The sequence below is a fragment of the Talpa europaea genome (assembly GCF_964194135.1).
Source record: "Talpa europaea genome assembly, chromosome: 5".
Classification (NCBI taxonomy): Eukaryota; Metazoa; Chordata; class Mammalia; order Eulipotyphla; family Talpidae; genus Talpa; species Talpa europaea.
In genome coordinates this window covers 102,750,634-102,775,470 of record NC_140071.1, presented here as the reverse complement: position 1 = coordinate 102,775,470, position 24,837 = coordinate 102,750,634, and the positions used below count along the sequence as shown (strand labels likewise).

Below are 24,837 nucleotides of genomic sequence, written 5' to 3'. Positions count from 1 at the left end.
TTGAGTGTGATATTAGCTGTGGGCCTATCATTTGTGACCTTTATTTTGTTGCAATTATGTTCTCTCTATATCAATTTTGAGTATCATAAATGGATGCTGAATCTTTTTTGTTTTGGTATCAACTATGATGGTCATGATTTTTATCTTTTATTTTGTTAATGTGGTATATCACACTGACTAATTTGTGGATATTGGCCCATCATTGCATTCCTAGTATGAATCCTACTTGATCATGGTGTATGATCCTCTTCATGTATTATTGAATTGGTTTGCTAATATTAGGTTGAGAATTTTGCAACTAGTTCATCAGGAATATTGGCCTATAATTTTCTTTTCTCATCTCTGTCTGATTTTGGCATCATGATATGCTGACCTCATAAAATGATTTTGAAAGAGTTCATTGGGGGGCAGGCAGGAAGAGTTTGAGAATTGATATTCTTTGAATATTTGGTAGAAATCACTGGTGAAGTCATCTGGTTCTAGATTTGTTTGTTGAGAGGTTTTTAATTACTGATTCAATCTCATTACCAGCAAATTAGGAAGTCTCAAACATTTTATATTTAAAAAAGTAGCAGGTTTTTTTTTTTAAGATTTATTTATTTATATAAGCATTGGGTACAGTCAGAAGCACGAGAGGGTGAGAGAATTCACCAGAGCCAGAGCTGGGAGCAGAACAGGCAGACTGACGAAGTACACTGCTGAGGGGAGCAGCGGGCATGGCAGGAGAGGTCTGCACGCCATGTGGGACCCTTGCCAGCGACCAGGGATTGAACTGGTGTTGCAGAGGCTGCGGGCAGATTCGCAGCCCAGTGCTCAAATGCTGCGCCACCAGGGAAGGCCCAGTAGCAGTAATATTTTTAGCTAAATACCTATTCATTTGATACTACTTCCTTGTAAGTTTGTATATACGAATGCAAGTATAAATTAATGATAGTTATATCTTATATATGTGACTTTATATTATAAATTCTATAGCCTATTTGCAAAATAAAGAAAACTGAAGGGAAGGTCTAGTGAAAATACAACTTAGTATTTCATAGTTCTAATGGAAGATTTTTTTTAAAAGACAAAGGAGGGCCTCCCCGGTGGCACAGCGAGTGGAGCACCACACTCTGAAGCTGCCCATAGCCTCCTCAGTGCTGGTTCGATTCCTGGCCAGCCAGGGAGAATCCCACTTGGTGAGGCAGACCTCTCCTGTCTCACCTGCTGCTCCTCTCAGCAGTGCCTTTGGTCCGTTTGCCTTTTCTGTTTCCTGCTCTGTCTCTGGTGAATCCTCTCACCCTCCCACACATCTGACCTGTACACCGGTTCTTGTATAAATAACAATGAATCTTAAAAAAAAAAAAAAAAGACAAAGGAAAGCTTCCATCAGGGAAGCTTGGGACCTTGTCCCAGCATGAAATAGATTCTTTCTTTACCATGTAAGGGTAAAGTTTATGGGTCAGAGTAAAAGGAATCAGTGTCAACACTGAAAAGATGAAACAGGTAAATGAACAGACAATTCACCAGAGGATATCCAGAAGGACAAAAGATATATAAAAATGCTCATTGTCACTTATAATAAGAGAGATGAGATTAGAACTACAGTGCAATACCCTCTCAGACCTGTGAGAACGGCACATGTTAATGAGATCCCCAGTGACACAGAGAAAAGGAAGCCTTTTGGTAGGAATATGAACTGGTACAACCATTACAGAAAGCAATCTGGATTTACCTTAAAAATTTTTTAAAAAATCAAAGTGAGTTACAAATAAAGTTGCTAAATAAGATAAATTCGTGAAGGTTAGGAAATGTATATAACACAAAATTGCATATCACAAGTAGAATTCAGGAAGTCTTATCCCAAGGGGGAAAATGCACAAAGCAAATAACAGATGAAAAAAAGAATAATCTGTTTTTTTCTTTTGTGTTTGTAATATGTGCTAAAATGAATATTGAGGAAATTATGTCTAGTATCTACCAATTTTCCAATATGATGAGTATATGGAAAAGGTTTATTAAAAGCAAATCTTGTGTTTTATAATATGTGCTTGTTCTTTATTGTTTATATTCTGCATAGAGAAAAAAAAAGAACTGGGCCATATTTTTGAGGCTTACTGGAGCATAAAATTATAAAATCTCATTACAAATTTTTTCTTTGAGAATCCTAATTTGGTTAGAAAGCACAGAATCAGAATTAGATGCCTAAAGTTGTTGATAGTGTTTAACCTTTACCTGAGCCTTGATTTCTCCTTCCCATAAGCAACATGTTGTGAACAGAGTCGATTTGACATTGTGGTGAGAAGTGATAAATGTTTAATCTGGAGTCTCTAGAAATTAAGGGAGAAGTTCATTAGATAATAAAGATCCATTGCAATGTACAGGTATAGCAAAAGACAACCATAAAGGTAATGATTGTTTTGGCTAGAAAACTGAATTCTGACCAAAGGAAGTTATTGATATTTCTTTCACAAAAGTGTTATGTTTATTTCTCCAATTAACAAAATATAAAAGAGGCCTTTTACAAACTTTCATTGACTCTGAAATCTGACCATTTCTGTTATTTAAATGGAATGATATCAACAGAAGATAAAAAAATAACTATGTCATAGATAAAATGACACCTACCTCTTTCAAAAAGCAAACAGTTGGATTTGGTGAGGTGCAGCAGGACCCTACCATGGAGAGGTAACTCTTGGTGTAGCCGACTAACAACAGCAGAGGAGCTTGTCCATAATTTTTGGAATATTCATATATAAATCTGTGGGAAAAATATCAGCGTTGGTCAAAACATTAGTGGGAAGCAAATTATTCTGATGAATAAAATTTAATATCTAAAAGTACTAAGGACACAGAGAAAGGAACATTACGTTAATCATTTTTAATCAATATTTTCTCTAAAAACATAGGTACTTTAACTTCTATGTGGATTACTGGAGAGAAGTGGTCATTTGTTGCTTAAATCATTTACTGTCTACCAGGTTTATGACTCACAGTAGTTGCTTATTTATGTTGAGAACAAATGTAAAGGAGTGTCATGGATTTTCCTTTTATTGTCTACCTCAGTTAACTATTTTAGACAATCACTAGGAATATGTTTAATTGTTTGTTAATCTTTTTAATATTTAGGAGCATAAGCCCCTTTGAGTCTAAAAGAGTCTCTGAAATGTTGGCAAAACCCTCTCTGAAAACTTAACAGGATGAGTAATCCAACCAATTTTTATAAAATCATGACCTGAATTTCATATTCTTAAAACCAGTTTAAATGACTTTTTTTGGTTTTTGATCTATATATTACTTTTTCTATTATCATAAATTGATTTTACATTCTTGTTGGTTTTTATGATCTTCCAAGACTAATATTAAAAAACAATGTATAATCTGGATCCTTATGAATGTTTAACATTGAGAAGTTCAAAGTAATATGTTTATTTATGTAGTGCAATGTGTCATGTTCATAACTATTTCTATGGACACATTGTAGAAAGGAGAAAATTAAGTTCAAAATGTGAATAGCAACAAAATTCGATCAGATGGAGTATATATTCATAGCATAAGGGGACTCATAACAGCTGTTTTCAAATATTTGAAAATACCATGTGGCTACAGAATCTAAGACTGCTTCAGTTAATAGAATTGGGAGTGGGAGTTTGGGAAAGTTGATTTTGTCTGAGAAAGGCATTTTTAATTATCAGCACTGACAGAGATGCACTATATTGGGTGAGAGTCAAGTTGTGTTATACAGAGCTGTCTGGGTTGTTGTAGAGGTATTTGTAAAGAGTGGGGTGAGATGAGACACATTTTTTCTATTTAAATGAAAGCTGCTTACTGCTCAGCAAATCCCTTGGGATCTTTCCTGAATGCCTCACAGATTTCATCATTTGTTGGCTCTACGTAGGTAGGAAATTCTTCTGGCTGGTGCTTCAGGGCAGCCATACAGAGTTTCCGTTCAAGGCCCTCCCTGGAACAACATTCAGCAGTTCCCGGGTGCACTGGGTATGGAGTGTCACTTTCACAGGATCTGGCAGACAAGGCTGAGGTCTAGAATGAAAGAAGAAAATGTCCACTCATGTGCAAGTTTCCAGGCTTGTAGTTCACTATAACATCTTGTATGTTTTATTTTACTTTTTTTAAAAAAAGATTTATTTATTTATGCATACAAGAGCTGGGTTACAGGCCAGAGATGTGGGGGGTGAGAGGATTCACCAGAGATGGAGTGGAGAAACAGAATAGGCAGATTGAGTGAAATACATTGCTGAAGGGAGCCGCAGGCGAGACAGGAGAGGCCTGCTGTGCCATGTGGGTAGCTTCCAGGCTGGGGATTGAACTTGAGGCTTCAGATAGCTTCAGAGTGCAGTACTTAACCCCTTGTGCCACCAGGGAGACCCCTTGTATGTTTTATTAAAATAACACTGTTTTATAGCATTATATAGATTTCAGGTACATAGCCTTACAAATCAATCTGTATATACTATATTATGTTTGCCACCAAAAATCTAGTTTCCATCTATTACTATACAGTTGGCCCCTTTTACTTGATTTACAGACTCTCCATCCTTTTTGGTACATCTTGGTCTTTAAAATCTCATTGGTAATAAACTATGCATGCCGAAGGCTGCATGAGATGATTTGTCAGCATGACAAATTGCATAATTATAGCTATATGCAAGTAGGGTCTTATTTATGTTACTAAATGACTCTCCCCAGAGTAGGATAAAAGTATAACCTTCATTAATAGGTAGACATCATTTGCAACCATTAGAGTTTTTATCCCCTATCCCAGTGTCTCTTCAGGATGCTATTAGCATCTTTGGGGTGAAGGAGATCATTTGAGAAAGCTCTGATAGGATCTTCCACTTGCTTTCTGCTGCAAATATCCCTTGAGAATGAGGGCCTGCCTCTGTTTTCCTCCTTTCTCTTTATTAAATGAACAGGCTCTTAATGTTTGACTGCTTTCATTTGCTACATTGGTTTGCAGCCTCTTACCCAAAGGTTCTTGAGCCTACTTTTCCATCAGAATTGGAGTGTATAGAAACAAATACCTGGGATGCACAACACAGAAATTGTACTCAGTAGGTAAAAAATGGGATTTGAGGATCTGTTTTTCCAAGCCCCTAGGCTTATTCTTGCGTGTGGCACAGGTTGAAAAGCACTGCTGCAATTTCATTCACCACCTCAACACTGTGATACTGAGAATAGACTCAGTCCCAAGTAATTGTAGAAACAAAATGTTTCCCCTGAAAATATGTTTGGAATAAAAACATTAGAAGTAATTGTTAGAGAAATATTTGGGGATTTACATGGGACAAGTACTTTGACATTCTCAAAATTTTACATTAGTCATATTTTTGCCTTAGGACTTCTAAAGCTATCAGTTAAGGAAAACAACACATGAATAAATTATGCAAATCAAGAATAAGTATCTTTTCATCATTTTGGTCCACATCTTCCGTTGAGCTATCAGAATTCTTTTAGGAACTTTTATTTTAATACCTGCCTTTTCAGTGACGCGTATCCTTTCTATTTCTTTACGTGACAACTTTTTTGTTTTCCCCTTTATTATCTCCTTTCAAATAGTTTCAAAAAAGGAAGTATCAGCACATTTAAAATTGCCTTAAACAAATAGGAGAGGTGTTATGCATAAAAAAATGTCAGTGCCATCTATATCTTTTGAACTCTAATTCAGAGTTTATCAAGGGGTTGGTTAGCAAATATGTGAAATAAAATAGAAATAAAACTGTATTCTGTTATTTTGATCATGGTTTGTAAATAATAGGAGTTTGAAAAATAACTGGCATTTATGAGCTTGGTGGTGGAAGAAAATGATACAACTCTTAGAAAGGCAAGACCAGATAAAACAATGAATGGGTACGCTCTGTTTCTGCAGACTGTTGCAGGCTTGAAAAGGGAAAATTATTTGTCAAGGCCTTTGTCAAGATGCATCTAGATGTCATTTGCATCAGGCCTGTTGACTGCATTGGCAAATTGCTGCTATGCCTATCATTTAACTTTTTCAGCTACTATTACTTCATTGTTCTAATACACACACACACAACACACAACACACACAGTTTAAGAAAGAAAACCCAGAACCCAGTATATGTATACACAGCAACATTTGAATCCCAAAATAATTTGAGGGCATCGTAAATATTCTGGGGCCCTTGGTATCAGTTTTAACAAGAGGATACAAATATGGATCTGAGTAAGTTTTTAAGATGTAGAGACTGCATTAGAATTATTTCAAGAGGTTCATTAACCATAGTTGCCTGTATTTTATCATTTGAACTGTGTAGAACTAATGGGGAAATTGATTTCATTATGCTTGAGTTAATATAGGGCCAGAGATCATAAAATTGGTTTCATATTTCCCCCACACTTGGAGTAAGTGGAACTGCTGTCAAGATGTGACATAGAAACCTATCTTGACTTCCTTTGAAGGATTACTCTAGAATTGGCCAGTCACAGAACACTGTACCCTAGTGTCATAGCAGTCAGGATCAGCCCCTTCAGCGCAGCAGTCTTCTGTGAAGGAGACAACTTCATTCACAAGATGACTGATCTGTTCAAATGTGCCACTGGGGAATTTTCTGCTATATAGAACCATTGATCTGAAGAGAAGAATAAGTCAATGTATTAATGAGAACTAATTTTTTCTACATTGTGCATTTTAAATATGAAATCTCATTTTTAAAAGGAAAATTACACATATTTTCTTACCTATTTATTGGAAAGAATATGAAGCTTAGTTTAAAAATTAGTTAACATTCTAGGTAAATATATCTTGTAAAACAATAGATGTTGGACTTGGGTTCCATCAAATCAACTTAATGGTCTCTCTTCTCTCTGCCTCAAATGAACCAGTTTTGTACCTCATAGGCTTTGTCCAAGTTGCATCATGTACTATTTTTCACTTTAATTTACCTTAGAAAACAATGCTTATATATTGTCTTAACTCATTAATAAATTTGCTGGTAACAAATTCTTAGACCATAGGAATGATAATTCAGCAGAAATCTTTGGAGGTCCTCTACCTGCCTGACATCTCTGCCCACACTGCCTTATGTTTCTCCTCTTAGCAGAGATCAGCTTAGCCCGCTATGCTGACTGGAAGTTACCACATAGTTTCATTCAAGTCAAGTGACCAAGAGAATGGGTAAATACCTGATACTTACAAAGATCTGAAGTCATCTTTTCCCAGAATGCTCAATTCCTTGCAAACTTTATCCTTTTCATAATCTCTGCCTATAAAACGGAAATAGAAAAACTTACATAGTTTTTGTCCTAATGGATGTTGCATTAATTGTGTGTGTAGGAAGGGAACTACCACAGATCTATCCATAGTGAAAACAGCATTTTGTTCTTCACTGTCTATATGCAGTTTCATTTTTGGGTGCCTGTATGGTTTTCTCACAATGGATCAGAGGTTTATGGAATACTATACAAATTAATGGACAGGATTAAAAAGTGAAAGTATTTAAGTTAAAAGATGTACGCCAGAAATTATTGCTATCACGATCATTCTTAGGATCTATCTTTATAATACTAAAATGTGACTTTGTATCCCCCCCCTTCTTCTTGGGCTCAGTTTCAGCTAAGACCTCAAAAGAAAAAAGAACCAAAAATAAGTGGAGAATATGTCTGCATTCCAAAATAACCCCACAGATGCAGAGCTTTAAAGGCTGTGTATGAGAGCATAAGGGGGTTTTCACCCTTAGTGCATTACCCACCTCCAGAATATAAGGGAAAGACTAGAAATTTAGCTGAAAGAAAAGATGGAAATTAGACAATTTTTTTTTTTAAAGATTTACTTATTTATACAAGCACTGGGTACAGTCAGAAACGCGGGAGAGTGAGAGAATTCACCAGAGCCAGAGCGGGGAGCAGAACAGGCAGAAGGACCGAAGTACACTGCTGAGGGGAGCAGCGGGCGGCAGGAGAGGTCAGCGTGCCATGTGGGACCCTCCTCTGGTGGCCGGGGATTGAACTGGTGCTGCAGAGGCTGCGGGGAGCTTCACAAACCAGCCCTTAACCGCTGCGCCACCAGGGAGGCCCTGGGCAAAGTATTTTTGAGAAAGTTGGTAATCCAGTTTGTGATACTATGGCAGGCATCTGGTTCAGACTGGAGAAATCTAAAGGATGATTAGTTGGCTAAGTGGCCTTGAGCAGCCAAGGAGAAGACCTTTAGTGGGAAGCTGTGCTGTGGCCTGTGGATCTGACATAGATCAAATAGGAGAGGAAGCTGCCTGGAGTAGTCTGAAGTGTAGGCTTTGCCTCTGCATAAATGACTATCTGGAGGGCAGTGGGACACCATGTGCAGAGGCAGACAGCTTGAAAACCAGAGAAACAATGGGGAGTCTTAAATTTTTTAAGTTTTTTTAAAATTTTTTTTCAATATTTATTTATTTATGCATACAAGAACCGGGGTATAGACCAGAGATGCAGGACATGAGAGGATTCACCAGAGACAGAGTGGGGAACAAAACAGGCAGACTGACTGAAACACACTGCTGAGGGGAGCAGCGGGCAAGACAAGAGTGATCTGCTTCACCATGTGGATTGGTCCCTGGCTGGCCAGGGATTGAACTCATGCTGCAGAGCTGTGGATTGCTTCATAATGTGGTGCTTAACCCCTTGCGTCACCAGGGAGGCCCTTAATTTTTTTTTATATTATTTATTTAATATTTATACTTCTGGGTGTAGGCCAGAGGTGTGGGGAGTGGGGGAGATTGAGATGATTCACCAGAGACAGAGTGGGGAGCAGAACATGCAGATCTACTGAAATACACTGCTGAGGGAATAGTGGGTGAGACAGGAGAGGTCTGCTGTGGCATGTGGGTTAGCTCCTTGGCTGGGGATCAAACCCCTTGGCCACCAGGTAGGCCTCTAATAGTCTTGTGGTGCCAGCTGGATGTGAGAGATCCATAGGGATAATGGTGACAATCTCTCCAAAGTATGCACAAGGAGAAAATGTCAACTGTGAATATGTCCCATATCCTGAGGGAAGGAATAAAACTAAGCCACCAAGTTGCCATGGGATTGGTTTTTCCTGTTGCTTACCTCTCCTGCTAGCTTTTACCTTTCCCATGGTCAAGCAACTACTAGCAGCCTGAAGAATGGGAGGAAGACAAAAACAGGCAGAAGAAAAGAGAAGAAAGTGTACATGTACAGTCCATAGCACTGAAATAGGCCTTTTCTGGGGAGTAGCTTCAATTTAAATAAATTTTTGACTCTTTAACAAACCAGATAGTCCCATGACTATTATGAGAGAATTAAAGTTCCTTATTTGGGGATGAATGGAAAAATCATAGAATCTAACCTTAAGTCCATTCAGTGACTAGAGAGGAACTGGTTAGTGCAGGAGGAAATGAGGTTTTTTTTTTTTTTTTTTTTTGTAAACCCGCTTATTCAACGTACTTATGTATACAACAGGGTTTGGGAACATGGAAGGCCACCAATATCTGTCTTTTCTTATTCATTATTTAAGCAGATAAATCTAGGAAATCTCCCAGTGCTTTATATTGTGATATTCTTTTAAAGAAACATAAGAAGTATATTCATGGTCCAAGTAGTTTGAACCCTTAGTAATTTATCCTCCAGCCTTGAAATATTGGGGACTCCATCTCAGGTGATATGGTAACTGCCATCATTCCTTTTACCTCCAAAATTTCATTTCCCTAATAGTTTCAGTGCTGTATGAGAGTGACTATACATAAACCAGGTAGGAATTTTTGTCTTGTGGTTTGGAGTGAGTAGAGGTAGTGGTAGATAAATACAGGAAGGGGAAGCATTTTTTCCTTTTAAAGAAATTCTCTTTAGGAATTTATGCAATTTAATGGTGAAAATGCCTGATGTTGGTGAAAATTCCCAGTAGTAATGCTTTTGCACCCTTTATCTTTAGTGGGCTACCAAATATCTATTACTGAGTTGAGAAGAGTCAGAATTAAGGAACAAAGACATTTCAAAATAGCACTTTGTAAATAGCAACCAACTCACAAAAAAGAAAAACCATTAAAATCACATAGGAAAACCTACATGTTCAAATTTTACCTTATCTTGGAAATTACAAAAAATGGTAGGGTTGGTAAAGCTAATAAATCAATGGAGTACAAAAAACCACTGACTTCAAACTTCTGTTATGTCTGAAAACTTTCACATCTAGTACATTTCCTGGAATTTATTGATTAGTTTACAAGGTCAGATATTGTTGCAGTTTCAAAAGGTCAAAATAAGGCAGAAAATTTCCATCAATCATTAATGGTATTCTGTGGGTCTGAGATTACAGCATAGAGAGAAAGAATTCCCGGCATAGCCATCCTTCCTGACAAAGAGCTGTAACGTTAATTCAATGGAGTTTTATGTTATTCCTAAAGTAGAGCTAGGAAAATGCCTGGCAGTTGATTTAGTTAGTTGTGAGAAAACTTTGTAATTGGTAATTAAATAATGATCAGCTTTTTGAAGAAATGATTTCATTTTTTCCGGGAAATATTCAAATGGAATATAAATAATCAGATGTACCAAAGATGCCTGAATTTAATACAAGACTGTATCCTCATGATCTTTATGATCACTACCAAATTATGGGAAATCTTTTTTCCCACAAAACTTAAGGTACTTTAAGACACACACACATGCATGTGCCTACACACACACACACACACACACACACAGAGATACACATGGCTCTCATAAGAACTTATTTCTCTTTGATGTATAAGAGCTAAATTAGTTAAATAAAATTTCCCTGTAAAACTTCAAGGAGGTTATTTTGTTGCTACTTCCACTGTCATCACTCAATGACATGCAAAGCAAAAGCCTCTATTCACAAATAGGGTACCTCTGATGCACAAACATCTTGAAAAAAAATTTTGTTTCTGTTCTCAATTCAGATGAAAGTACCAAAGTAGTTTCATTCAGTGTTTTATGAGTAGGTGTGTGTGTCTGTGTGATTGTAGTGTTAGTGGACACTGCAGATTAGCCTCTCTTCAGAGTTTTCATTAAGTCAATTACTTGTATCTGCAACAAACAGAATCTACAGTGTTTCATTATATTTTAGTTAAAATGTAAAAATGATTAGAGATAATATGGAAACTAGGTTGACCACAGAAAGACTTAAAATAGTTTTACAACCATTTTTGCTGAAACTTCAGCCCTGGGCATCATAGCAACAAGGAAGAAACCCAAAACAAGAGACATTGAGAAAGTTCAGAACTATAAAGGTAAAACTGCTCTTATAAAAATAACCTGTAGAGGCAGCTGTTGTACCATATATCTGTCTGGTAGACTGCTAGAAATGTATTTCAGATTAACCTTTCATTTATGCATTTATCCAAAGATATACAGCTTAAAAGCTAAGCAAATATATTAATCAATTTCTTATCTCCAAAAAACAACCAATATGGACGTTAACATGCAATGTGATAATTACAAATTGAGTCCTCAGTCCATGGAGTACTCTTCAGTTTAATATTCCAGTTGAGCTCACTTTGATTCATATAATTTAATCCTGCCACAAATGAATCATAATTGTCTTTGTTCTTTAATGTGTCAGTGATTATAAGAGGATAATATGGACTTTGACATGGCCTCAGTAAATATTGGCACAATCTTAGTGATACTGGTGAAATCATTCCACATCAAGTGACCCCTCAACTCTAAATGTTTACAAATTTCACTAACAGAATTTTTGCTTTTTTTTTTGCAATAGGGCACACCATTACTATCTATATTGTGAAACATTCTGTTGTCAAATTCAGAACTTTCAGAAACAAATTTCATTTACTTTAGGGAAATCTTTACTGCATCATTACAGCTGATAAAATTCCTTCATACATGCTACAGATGTGCTTTGAAGGTTTACTTTTAAGGCACTGGTGCAGTATTTAATGTACAATGGGGAGCAAAACGACATATCCCTGTCTTCATAGAATTTTCATCCTGGAGACATAAACAATAAACAATAAGACACTTACTGTTTTGATACAAAAATTTACCAAAAGAGTATTTTAGATGCTTCAATTGTTATCTTTCTCTGAAACTAATTTGGTTCCCTAGAAAATTGTTTCATAGCAGGAGAAATGGATAAACCCTACAAACATTTAAATAGACATTTTTACAGGATAATAGGAATTATCTTAAGTTGCTGTTTTTCTATTGTGTTCTGGAGAACCAGTGATCTTTTCAAGTTCTGTTGGGCATTTTATGTTTTTGCAATTTCATTCTCTTAGCATTTTTATTTCTATTCTGACAGATTCCTTTGTGTCAGAAAAGGCCAGTATAGTTATTTTATATGGATTAAAAAAAAAAAACTTTTTAAGATTATGTTTTGAAGTGTTTTTTCCAAACAAGTCAGGCTAGATATTGGTGGCTTTAGGGTAGTGTTTTTACTAAGAAATAAAATACTGCTAGCCTGGTTTAGGAAACTGCTCAAATTATTGGAGATAAAGAAAACTACTAACATATTGCCAGAAGCATCATAAACAAGAAAGTCGCAGTCAAATGAACATTTTTGTTTTTTTGAAAACAATAGTGATCTCTATTAGTTATCACTAAATTATTACAGAAAGCATTGATTTGGCTTTTAATATTAATATTGCTGTTCACAATCAGGAGTACTATTTTTGGAGTGTGAGTTGATAGAAAGAAATTCAGTTGTTTTAATACTAAACCTAGGCTCTACATGACATCTCTAAATAGGTTAATCTAGAGGATTAGTTAACTATTCCAAGATGCCATCATGGAATTTCATTTCAGATATTGAAACTTCAAAAACCAGTTAAAAGAGTAGATGGTATAGGGACAGTGGGTCAGTTGCCCAGAGACTGCAATTGCAATGGTCTCAGAGACTCACTCAAACTAATGATCCTTGGACTCATCCTGGGTGGTGACCTGTGCAGATGTCACACTCATGTTACAATCTGTCTTCCTCCATGCATCTCCTTCCACTGCCCTTCCCATCATGGGAAAGGTTCCTCATTTTGTACAAATACTTTTGCAGGGATGAGAATAGGGGAGTAAGTTTCCCTCTCCTCCATTTGAGATGGCTGAAGTCCTCTGTGTCCTAAGCTGGAAACTTAGAATGCATTGCAGGGCTTATTTTTTAAGCAATAGAAGAATAGTAATATCAAAATAATGGTTCTCTTTTGAGTGCCAACAATTTGTTAAACACTCTTATAAATATTTTGTATGTATTATCTCATTTAGCCACAAAAATCCTAGGGCATTTGTAGTTATCACAGTTCACCTTCAGTAATTACATATTTTTGTGCAGTTATTAAAGAACTTCATCTCAATGTGAAATTTTCTATGGGAAATTGTTCTTTTTTTCTGAATAATGAAACAGTAACTTTTGAAACACATTTTTGTCTGAGTTTGATAATTACTCTATTAGAATTTAGCATTATTCTGCTTATGTTACTAAGATTCAATATTGTTCCTGCCATTATGAAGTCTTAATTTGTAACAATTCAATCCTGGAATAATTCATTCTTTCTCCTCATATCTCCCTCTCCTATTGTATAAACAAACTTGCAAGATTCATTAAACCTTGCACATAGAAAGGTGAATAGGTTGACTCAAGTCCCAAGCAAGTGCTTTGGGCTTCAGTGTAGACAGGGCCAGGTAGTAATACACTCTAGTAATATGCTACTATACCTTAGAAGTACTAGTAGAGTTCCCTCAAGCAAAATTGTCTTTGTTTTTTATGAAAACTCAGGGCAGAAATCATAACTAAATCTTTTAGGTCTTGTGTGCCTGGCACAATTCTGCATAAGACTATTCAAAAAGAGCCAGTTGTTAAGCATTATGAAATTTGAAGGCAGTATCCTTTGATAAGGAATGACTAAATCATAATTCCGTATCTACCTTTAGGCTGATATAAACAGGAAATAGTGATTCTATATCATTGGTTTACCATACACTATCTCTTAATTTAAAAACTTCAGAAAATTTTGAACGAAGATAATTTTCTTTCATTGTTTTCTGTTAATCCTCATATCCCATGGCTGTTAAAACTGAGTGTATAAATAAATCATGATATCTAATCTAATATTACTACCACGATTAGACATGGATTTTTTTTTTTTTTTTGTCAAGTAAATCCTCTGGACCATTTAAATGTTATTTTTAAGGACAACAGATTTCCATAAGTGACATTATTTTGTATAGGAACCTTCATTTTCAAAAGTTAGTTTTTATATTTTTATTCTTTTTTGCAAAATCTATATATAAACTGTTCATAAGCCCAAAATAATTCTATGTTAATTGTTATGCTGAAGTGCTAGCAAGTTTTTTTTTCCCTTAATGGAATATAATTTTCTGATATTCTTTTAAATTCCAGTGGAACATGGAAGGTTCATTTTTGGATAATTGTAAGAACCGTTATTTAAATGGAACATTTTGCAAGTATTAAGCTCTCAGTGGTATTTTGCACTAAGCATTATGATTGAGATTGCTTAAAATGCTTTTATGGCATTTCATTTATCTTAGTGAGCTAAAGAGAGCTAACTTACCAAATAAATTAATAATGAGGTTTGTCAATATCTTGTAGGTTGAAAATAAAATACCACTATTGTCTGCAGGATATATTCCAGGTATTGAATTCCAGTTGACACTGGAATACCATATTAGCTGTATTTTCCATGAAAACTTAAACATCAATGTAAAATGCCAGCGTCATCAACAATCAACTGTTTTTAAAAAGTCTAGTATGGATTGCATCTGTTATGAAAGTATTTTCTTTTTAAATAGCTAGCTAATGTTTATAGCAGAAACTATATATAACATCGTGAATTTACTTTCATGATGATATTTTTGAATTAAAATATGTTTTAAGACTGTACTATTATATTTTAATAATACAGTTTTTGAATAGTAAAATGTTAAGCAAACTTTAGGATAGAAAAACACAACTTGTTAATACACAGGAGTACATATGTGCTTTCATTTATGGATATATAAGTGACTATTTTGCCTGTTTTTTTCCTGAAAAGACAATCACTTCTTAACTTACTGCTTTCTTTAAATGGTTTTCAGTCTTAAATTATTACAAAGACACTAAGGATAGCAAATTCAAATGCTGTTATGACCTAGGACTGCATAACTTAACAATTTGCTTCAGGCAAAGAAAGGAAAATGTCAGTTGTTCTATAGTTCTATTCCAAAAGGGGCAGTCACAGTTGAACTCTAGTTCATGGTTGCCATGTGAAAATTTGGCTCTTATTATCACATCTTTTAATGCTTCCAGAGAAACTAGAAATCTGAATTTTTATGGGAAAGCTCCAGTGTTAACAGCAAGTCAAATTAAACTTTAATGACACTTTGACTGCATGAGGACAAAAAAAAAAAAAACCCAAAACAAACAAACAAAAAACCCTACCCCATATTCGCATGAGGCTATATTTTTTGATTTAGGGAAGACATTCTGAATGCAGACTACCTGGATTTGAATTCCTGATACCCCAGGGAGTAAGGCCGTGGGCAAGATATTTATCCTCTCTGTTCCTCCTCAGTCTTCTCATTTGTAAAGAGGAAACAGTTGTATCTAATAGGATTTAAGTAGTACCTTCATAAGGCTAGCCTATGAAAAAATGTCTAATATGTCATAAATATTCAGTGAATGTTAGCAGCTCTTTTGTATTCAAATCCAAAAATAACAGAGTATCAGATTTTATATATCCTTGTGATATGACTTGCCCTGATCTTTCTCTTAGGTGGTAACCTAAAGTACTTTCTGGTCAGAGGAATATGAAAGAAAAGAGGAAAATAGAAAGAACCAGGAAGCAGAGGGATGAATTAATTTGTACCACAGAGTCATCCTTGGCCAACTCTTCCTGAACCTGGCCATTAAAATGGTTGTCTGAAAAGAGTGACTCAATGATTCTTTGCTCCTGGAAGTCTCTGTAAGCTGTAGGAGCAGAAACATTTAGACAACTTCTGCTACTATAACACATAACCACAATTTTGTGACTTGAACAATGTAACTTTACTACTCACAGTTCTACTGGGTTTATACAGATTTCTCCCTGGTTTAAAATCAGTGTCCCCAAGGTTCTGTTTTTCCTGGAGGTTCTCAGGAAGAATCCATTTCCTTGCTGCTTCAGCTTCTAGAACTGACTCATATTTCTCTGCTCCGCATCCTTTCCTCTTTCCTGAAAGCCAGTAATTTGCACATGTGCCTTTTTTCATTTGACACATCTTTCTCTGAATGACTCTCTCCTGCTTCCCTTTCCCACCTTAAAGAGGTGTATGATTAAGTTGTCCCCAGATAAGCTGGAATAATTTTTTGTTAAAGGTCATCTGACTGGCATTCTTAATTCCATCTATAATCTTAATTCCCCTTTGAGATGTAACTTGACCTATTCAGAGATTCCATGCATTAGGATGTGGGTATTTTGGGAGGTTCTTTTTCTGTCTACCATACATTCATTAATATTTTAACCTAAGGTTCTACCCATCATAGGTGATTCCAAGCAGAAGCTAAAATCCTAGCATCTCGATCCACAGAATCCCATCAGCTCACTGCAAGCTCACCATCATTTCATGAAATTTACAATAATGATTCTGATTTTTGTGTATTTTATTTTTGGACTTCACTTATGACATGTCAGGTTTTATATTACATTTTGATAATATGAATTGATTGGGAAAGGAAAGGGAGGTGAGGATTTGGTCAGGAACTATTACAATAGCTAGGTGAAGGGGAGAAAGGGTCTGACAAAGACTATGTATGGTTGTAGAAATGTAATGGATAAGAGAGAGCTCACTGTCCTTGAACTAGATAGAGAGAGACAAAAGGGAATACTGAGGACCTTTCTGTAGAATGATCAGTACAAAGCCTGTTTCATTTCAGGGTTAAAATGTACAGAATGTAGAAGGTAATACGTGACTGAAAATAAATGATTCAGATATGTTAATGCTAGGATAATAAACAGGGAAATGAACAGACAGAGTCAGTTATGTGGAGTAGGCATGAATTGAACCTTAGGCCAGTTATGGGTGGCTATTGTAGGCAGTGTGAAAGAAATTCTTTCTAAAATAGACCCAGAGCATAAAAAATGGAAAATACCATGCATGTGCCCTTGAAAATAAAATGTAAGGATTGACAAGAACTGAGACACTGATTTCTCATAAATGCTTGATTTATAGACAATCCCTCAAACTATGGACAGTCACCAGAATCTGTCCAATGTTTGAGTCCCAAATCTTGCAGCTTAGATTTGTCAAAAGTTCAGAAAAAGCCAAAGCAAAACTAATGAATCTCCAAAATAATTGGTAGAGGTTTATTATGTACACACCATAAGAATCATTTCCAAGCTGGGAGCACTTAAGCCAAAACATAGAATGAAATGCGGGGGTGTATTATTACAAAGCAGCTCATGTGATTAGAGCAATGTTTATTTATTTTTCACAGTGATGGAAATTTTCACAGTGTAGTTCTGAAATTTCTTAAATGATAGGGAGTTAATCAAATGTTGTTGCCTCATATCAACTTTGGGAAATTTTGTGTATGGCTTCTTGGGGCATAGGCAATAAATGTCCATGTGGGATTGGTCTCATAAAATGGATTAATTGAGCTTTATTTGTATAACTGAACAGACTAAGATTTATCTGCTTGGAATTTTCAGGGCAGATTTCCATTTTTTTTTTTTTAAATTTAAAGGACTCCAGCTAAACTCTCCCCTCTTCCCTGTGCATAAATATAGGTTATGCTAAACCATCAATGGACTTGTATAGTTTTCATGTCCTGGATTGCAGTTCTGCTGCAATCCTTAATAAATGCATTTTTTAAATGTTAAGATATCTTCAGTTTACCTCTTTATTTGTTAGCAGCATGAATTTTGCTTAATTCCTTTTCATCGGTTGTAGTGACTCGCTATTTTTTTTATACTTGGTTTTACATTAGTGAAAGATTGTATTCCAAGTATCTGTCTCATGAGAGATGGCAAAGCAGTAATTGAGAGCAATGTTTTAACCACAAGTTACTGACTTAAAATTCTGTTTCTGCCACTTACCAGCTCATTTGCCTGGGTGAGTTACTTAGCTTCTCTTTTCCTAAGTTTTCTTCTATTTATGAAATGGGGACTAATAGTAGCAACTCATAGTGTTGTAAGGATGAAATAAGTTTATCCAAAAGATTTTAAACAAAATGACCATAAATTGCAACCCTGGAGCCAAACATCATACTCAACAGTGAAAAACTGAAAACTCTTCCTTTAAGATCAGAAATAAGGCAAGGATGTCAACTTTCACCACTTCTATTTAATTGGTGATAAAACAAAATGAAAAAAAGAAAAAAATGCAAATTTGAAAAGAAGTGAAATTGTTATTTGCAGATGACATAATGTATATGTGTATGTGTATACATGTATGCGTGTATATATATAATTCCAAAGACACCAAAATAAAGCTATTAGAAACAAAAATGAGTAAGCAAAGAAAATTTCAGTAGACTGAAAGGACAGCCTACTGTCTGAATGGGAGAAGATATTTGTACACCATATATCCAAGGCATATGAATAACTCATCCAATTTAACAACAAAACCCCACAAATTGCCCAACTGAAAATAGAAGATCTGAATAGTCGCCTTTCCAAAGATGTACAGATGGCCAATAGACATTTGAAAGAATGCCCACCACTTAGTAGGGAAATGCAAATCAAATCCACAATGCGGTATCATTTCACATTTGGCTTACACCAAAATGATTGCTAATAACAAATGTTGCAGAGGATGTGGTGTAGAGAAAGAGGAACTCTTATAGCCTGTTGATGGGAATGTAAATTGGTGCAGCCATTTTGGAAAGTGGTATGGACCTTCTTCAAAAAATTGAAAGTAGAACTACTTTATGACCCAGCAATCCCCCTGCTGGGGGGAAACACACACACACACACACACACACACACACACACACACACACACGGAGCCTGTTCTGCTCCCCACTCTGTCTCTGGTGAATCCTCTCACCCCCGCATCGCTGGTCTACATTCCAGTTTCCAGTTCTTGTATAAATAAATAAATCTTAAAAAAAATTAGGTGACTTAGATGCTGGGGGAGAGAGTAATTGATTGCTTTGAAAGATTTTTATCACTTTCCTATCTAGATTAATCTCATGGCCTTTTAGAGTATGCACATATATCCCCACACTCCACACATGATGGGGAGTCCATACCTGACACTGTATGTGGTGTCACATTGCTGCTGATTTCCAGGGAGGTTAAAGATCCTTCTGGCTAAGCTTTGTCCTTTATCTTTGCCACCTTTCTGAGTGTGGATCATGTCATGTTTGTTCCAAGCTCAGGACTTTTTCACCTAGTTCCTACAATTTGAAACAGATTCTAGATCTTTGTATGACTGTATGACTTTTCATTTTGTAGATCTCAAATCCTAGGTCACTATCTACTATGTGGGTTTTAAGCAAGGCTATAAAAGACATGCCTGGGAAAACAGGGTATGTATTTATCCTAAATTACTTCTCTGACATTCTGTACAACTATGTTCCTGAATCAAAGTTAGGGTAACTTTTTTTAAAGGGGTCACTGATGAAGGGATAACATGTAGAAAAGAGAGGTTTAGTGGTGGTTGGGAGATTGGGTATCCCACAATTGTCTAGGCCTCCCACATGCAAGTGAGAGAAGGAAAAACACAACTCACCTACTACCCAAAGGAGGCTTTCCGTTTGTTGTTTGATATCATGTTTAGTAAAAATATGCATGCTGAAAAGTAAATGCTTAAAGCTAAAAGGAAAATGTTTATGATGCCCTGTTCTTATCAATAGTTTTTGAAAATGACGCCTTTTCCCTTAGCAATTGATGTTTGTTTTTGGTGGGGAGAGGGAGAGGAACAGATACATTTTAAATTAGTGCTACATCCATTTCAGTCCTGGAAAAATAAGTCAAGTGGAGGCATTATTCAAACACCATTTTTTAATTTTTTTTTTTTTTTTTTTTTTGCTTTTCATGGGGTAAATAAAGTGGATATTTTGTTGAGAATATCCAGATTTAGGCTTAGGCTTGTACACTGAATCCTCAAAGCCATTAGATAGAACTGAATTGAACTAATTAATTCTAATATTTATATTGAGCCATAGACCTGAATTTTAGACCTAAGATATTTCCAAGACATAGAATTTTAGACCTAAGATATTTCCAAGAAATAGACCTAAGATTTTAGACCTAAGATTTTCCAAGATATAGTAAAGTGCCCAATATGTTTGAAAAATTCTGGGTTAATGTTCAAGATCTACAAAGACTACATACAATTGAACAAAAAGAAAAATAACTAGATCAAAAAATGGGCAGAAGACCTAAATAGATATTTTCTCTAAAGGAATACAGATGGGGCCTCCCCTGGAGGCACAGGCAGTTGAGCGCAGCGCTGTGAAGCTGTCTGCAGCATCTGCAACGCTGGTTTGATCCCAGCCAGCCAGCGAGGGTCCCACATGGTGCAGCAGACCTCTCCTGTCGCGCCCACTGCTCCCCTCTGCAGTGTATTTCGTCAGTCTGCCTGTTCTGTTCCCCGCTCTGTCTCTGGTGAATCCTCTCATCCTCCCACACATCTGGCCTGTACCCCAGTTCTTTTATAAATAAATAAATAAATCTTAAAAAAAAAAAAAGGGAATACAGATGGACAAAAAGTACATGAAAAACTGCTCAACACTTACTAGGGAAATGCAAATCAAAACCACAATGAGATATGACCTCAAATCTATGAGATATGCCCACTGATGTCAAAAAGACTGGAAACATTGAGGGTCTGGAGAAAAAGGAACACTTATATTCCATTGGTTGGAATGTAGATTGGTCTAACACTTAGGGAAAACAGTATGGTGGCTTCTCAAAATATGAACAGATCTGCCACATGATCTAGCATTCCACTCCTAGTTATCTAATTGAATAATGCAAAAAATGCTGATTTGAAAGAATGTGCTTTTCTATTTGATTCATTGCACTGCTACGTACAATTCCCTGGTTATGGAAACAGCATGAGTGTACAATGACAGATGAGTGGGTTACAAATATGTGGTATATATATATATATATATATATATATATATACAGTAGAATAACTGAGCTATAAAAATGATGAAATCTTGCCATTTGAGACAACATGGAATTGGAGATTATGCTAAGTGAGTGAGACAAATTAGAGGGCGAAACAAATACTGAATGATTTCACTCTATATGGAATATAAAGAAGACAAAGGAACTAACAAAAACCTAAACCAAAACAAACACTAAAAGTCTGATTGCAGAATTGAGGCTGATGAGAGTCAAGAGAAAAATAATGGGGGAACTATAGTAGAGATTATTGGAACTTTGGTGGTGATTGTGTTGTGGTAACATATTTCAGAAGAGGTGTGAAGCCTTATCCCTAAATTTATACAGTATTTTAAGCCAGTGTAACCTCAGTTAAAATGATACAATTAAAATCTCCGAGTTAAGTAAGGTTTCTTTGTGTAGGACTGACTGGAACCTTTCAACAGCAGAGACTTTGACAGTGAACCAAACGAGGACTAATGTATGGCTGATTTCTCAAGCATGTGTGGTCATAGAAATGTTTTCCAAGTGAATCTTGAGTGAAATACACTTTGGAAAAGGTGTTTTGCTTATATGGCTGTGGATAGTTGGTCAGTAATCTAGAACTGTGACAGTCAGAAAGAATTTCAACCCAAAACATTCACCCAACCATTCAAGTTTCCTTCCAAGCCCCTAAATCTGTATTGTCTGTAACCTACTGCCAAGAGAGTATACCTAACTTCAGGTATCACTGAATTGGTAATTGAGTCACACTCAGGTATTACAGATTAGAGAACAAATAAGTCAGGACTGCTGTTCCCAAATATTGGACTCTTATTATTTACAAATATATTTTCTATATCTCAGGGGATATCATCTTGACCTAATCAGAGATTTTTAAGGGACACACTTTGTTTCACTAATTTATATTCCACTAGATCTCAGAATGTGTTGTCTTAATTAAGGTTTACAGCTTAGCAAAGGATCTATGGATGACTAAGACAAAATTTAATAAATATTTAATGACAAGTGATCAAGGAAAAGTGAATGTAAAAAGAGTAAGAAAAAGCCAGGAATAAGGTTATTCATGTTAGTTAATAACTGATGTTTGCCTGAGATGTAGACATTTTATTCCAATGATTAAATATGCTATTAATATGAATAATAACGTGTGACTTGGATGAGACTGTAGGTGACAGCATGAAATGAAAATCTTCATTTTTCAAAACAGAAAGAAAACAGATTCCCTCATAAGCACTAAAGAATCACCTAGAAAAGTAAATTGAAACTGATTACAGAAAGCTCCCAAGCTACAAAATTCATAAAGTTGTAATAACTCAGAGAACTTCAGTTTCTAGCATTTATAAAATGTCTTTAAACATTGCTCAAAGGTAAAGACACCATTTGAAGGATAACTTCAAAATGAAAAACAACTCGCTTATCTCAATGTTTCATTTCTATTAAAATTTTTAATGTGGGATATTTTAGAAACTATATTGCTGCTTCAGATATTGAAGGTACAGTATTCCTTGAAGATCAAAGAAATCTTAGTTGACTTCAATGCATTGTGGGCCTGGTATCTTATGCTTTCAATGCTAATGAAGTTTAGAGTTCTAAAAAATGTTCAGTGATAGGTCACAATCTCCGGTTGCATTATTGTTTTAACAATTAAATTTCTAATTTAAAGCCACTTTCCAGATCTTGGTTATCAGAATATAGGTAAGGATGAATGACAAGTTATTCAATTTTTCTTTCTTTCACCAGATTCTTGATTGGGGGTGTTATTCAGTTGAATACTATATGGCTCATTTGAGTTCAGATTAATCCCTCTTTAAATCTTCTTCTCCCAAGTTTTGCCAATATTTTTTTCACCTTTTTGTGTAATTTTTTTTAAATGGTATCAAAATCAGACTACTAAGAGTTCTTGTCAGTGGCCATTCCGTAGAAAGTCTTACCTCTCTCTAAAGCATGCACACATGCTATAATGAGCAGGAGAACCAGGACCCTCTTCATTTTCCTGCTGGCAAGTCCTCCAGGTAACCCAGTAAAAAATGGCAGCCCAAACGAACCAATTCCTTTTACTAAGAACTTGCAACTGCAAGCTAATCAATTATTAATCTTTACACAGAAGCAAGTGCAGTCATCCTTGGCTCACAAAAGAAAATATCATCAATCAAGGCAAATAGACAGAATGGGGAGAATGTGGTGGAAAACCTAGGAGATTTTAATCATTAACTTTGTTCAACTGCAAAAGTCACGGTATACATAGGATATTTTCCACTGTTAATTTTTGCTAAAATTTATTTAATGCATTATTGTGCACATTTCCTCCCTCTTTTATAGTATAAACTATACTTCTCATTTATAAACTTCTCATGTATAAACTCAGATGTTGTCTCTGTGTTTGTGTCTCTCTCTGTCATACTGCCTCTTTGTTTATTTTAAAATTTGTCCTCCTCTTTGTTTAAACCTACTACAAATAAGGATTACCTTAAAATATTGCAGACTAGATATTTTATGCAATAAGGAAAAGAGTGAGAAGCCAACTCATTACAATTAGCTTATGCTCATCATTCACTGTTATTAAATATGATAGAAGACTGTCCACTACTCTTTGCAGCACTGACATAACATTTTTTGAAATAACTTGAAGTCAGCCAGGTAACCACTAGCAGAGTTAAATGAGTTGTCTGAGATCACAGAAGTTAGTGGCAATTCTTTGAGCATTTCAGCTAAAATTCTCTCTATTACTATGTAATGAGTATATTTTAGGATAATATAATTTTTTTATAGATGCATGTTTTTTATTTATTTATTTGTTTGTTTGTTTGTTTGTTTATACATGCACTGGGTACAGTCAGAAGCGCGGGAGGGTGAGAGAATTCACCAGAGCCAGAGCAGGGAGCAGAGCAGGCAGAAGGACCGAAGTACACTGCGGAGGGGAGCAGCGGGCGACAGGAGAGGTCTGCGCGCCATGCAGGACCCTCCTCTGGTGGCCTGGGAGCAGCCGGGGATCGAACCGGCGCCGCAGAGGCCGCGGGCAGCTTCGCAACCCAGCGCTCAACCGCTGCGCCACCGGGGAGGCCCCTATAAGTTTTTTTAAATAAATTTTATTTTATCTTCCCCATACAATTGCAACCCCCTTATTTTGACCCCAATCCCTCCCCTCCCCAACCCCCACCCCCCATAGACTGTCTCTGGTTCATAGTTTTTTGTTGATTTTGATTTTCACTTTCTTATAGTTATTCATTTTCCTGGTCCCTTATTTAAGTTCTCTAGATTCCTGCTATAGTGAGACCATCCGGTATTTTTCTTTTTCTTTCTGGCTTATTTCGCTGAGCATGGTCCCTTCCAGCGTCATCCATGTTGCTGCAAATTGCATGTGCTTATCTTTTTTGAATGCTGAGTAATATTCCAGGGTGTATATGTACCACATCTTCTTGATCCAGTCATCTATTTTTGGGCATTTGGGTTGTTTCCAAAGCTTAGCTATTATAAATAGTGCTGCTATAAACATAGGGGTGCAGGTGCTCTTTGGAATTGATGTTTTTGTGTCCTTTGGGTAAGTACCTAGGAGTGGAATTGCTGGATCATATGGAAGCTCTATGTTTAGTAGGTCCAGAAATCTCCACACAGCTCTCCACAGTGGTTGGACCAGTTTGCACTCCCACCAGCAGTGCGGGAGAGTTCCTTTTTCTCCACAACCTCACCAACATTTGTTGTTGCTAGTTTTTTTCATATGTGCCATTCTCACTGGTGTAAGATGGTATCTCATGGTAGTTTTGATTTGCATTTCCCTGATGACAAGTGATGTTGAACATTTTTTCATATGCCTGTTGGCCAT

General features: G+C 36.1%; 1 protein-coding gene across 1 annotated transcript in view; it reads right to left on the bottom strand.

Annotated features, from left to right (window-relative positions):
* GC (GC vitamin D binding protein) overlaps window positions 1-23,018 on the bottom strand; it is a gene marked incomplete at its 3' end in the record, with an annotated part of 34,465 nt that extends 11,447 nt beyond the window's left edge. Inside the window, exons 1-6 of the mRNA XM_084232985.1 lie at window positions 22,949-23,018; window positions 7,155-7,224; window positions 6,458-6,590; window positions 3,809-4,020; window positions 2,608-2,740; window positions 2,215-2,309 (exon numbers count right to left, since the gene is read on the bottom strand). Of these exons, the coding sequence (XP_084089111.1) occupies window positions 2,215-2,309; window positions 2,608-2,740; window positions 3,809-4,020; window positions 6,458-6,590; window positions 7,155-7,224; window positions 22,949-23,006 (701 nt within the window). The 5' untranslated portion in view covers window positions 23,007-23,018. The remainder of the gene's footprint in view (window positions 1-2,214; window positions 2,310-2,607; window positions 2,741-3,808; window positions 4,021-6,457; window positions 6,591-7,154; window positions 7,225-22,948) is intronic.
* Window positions 23,019-24,837: the final 1,819 nt, after the last annotated feature.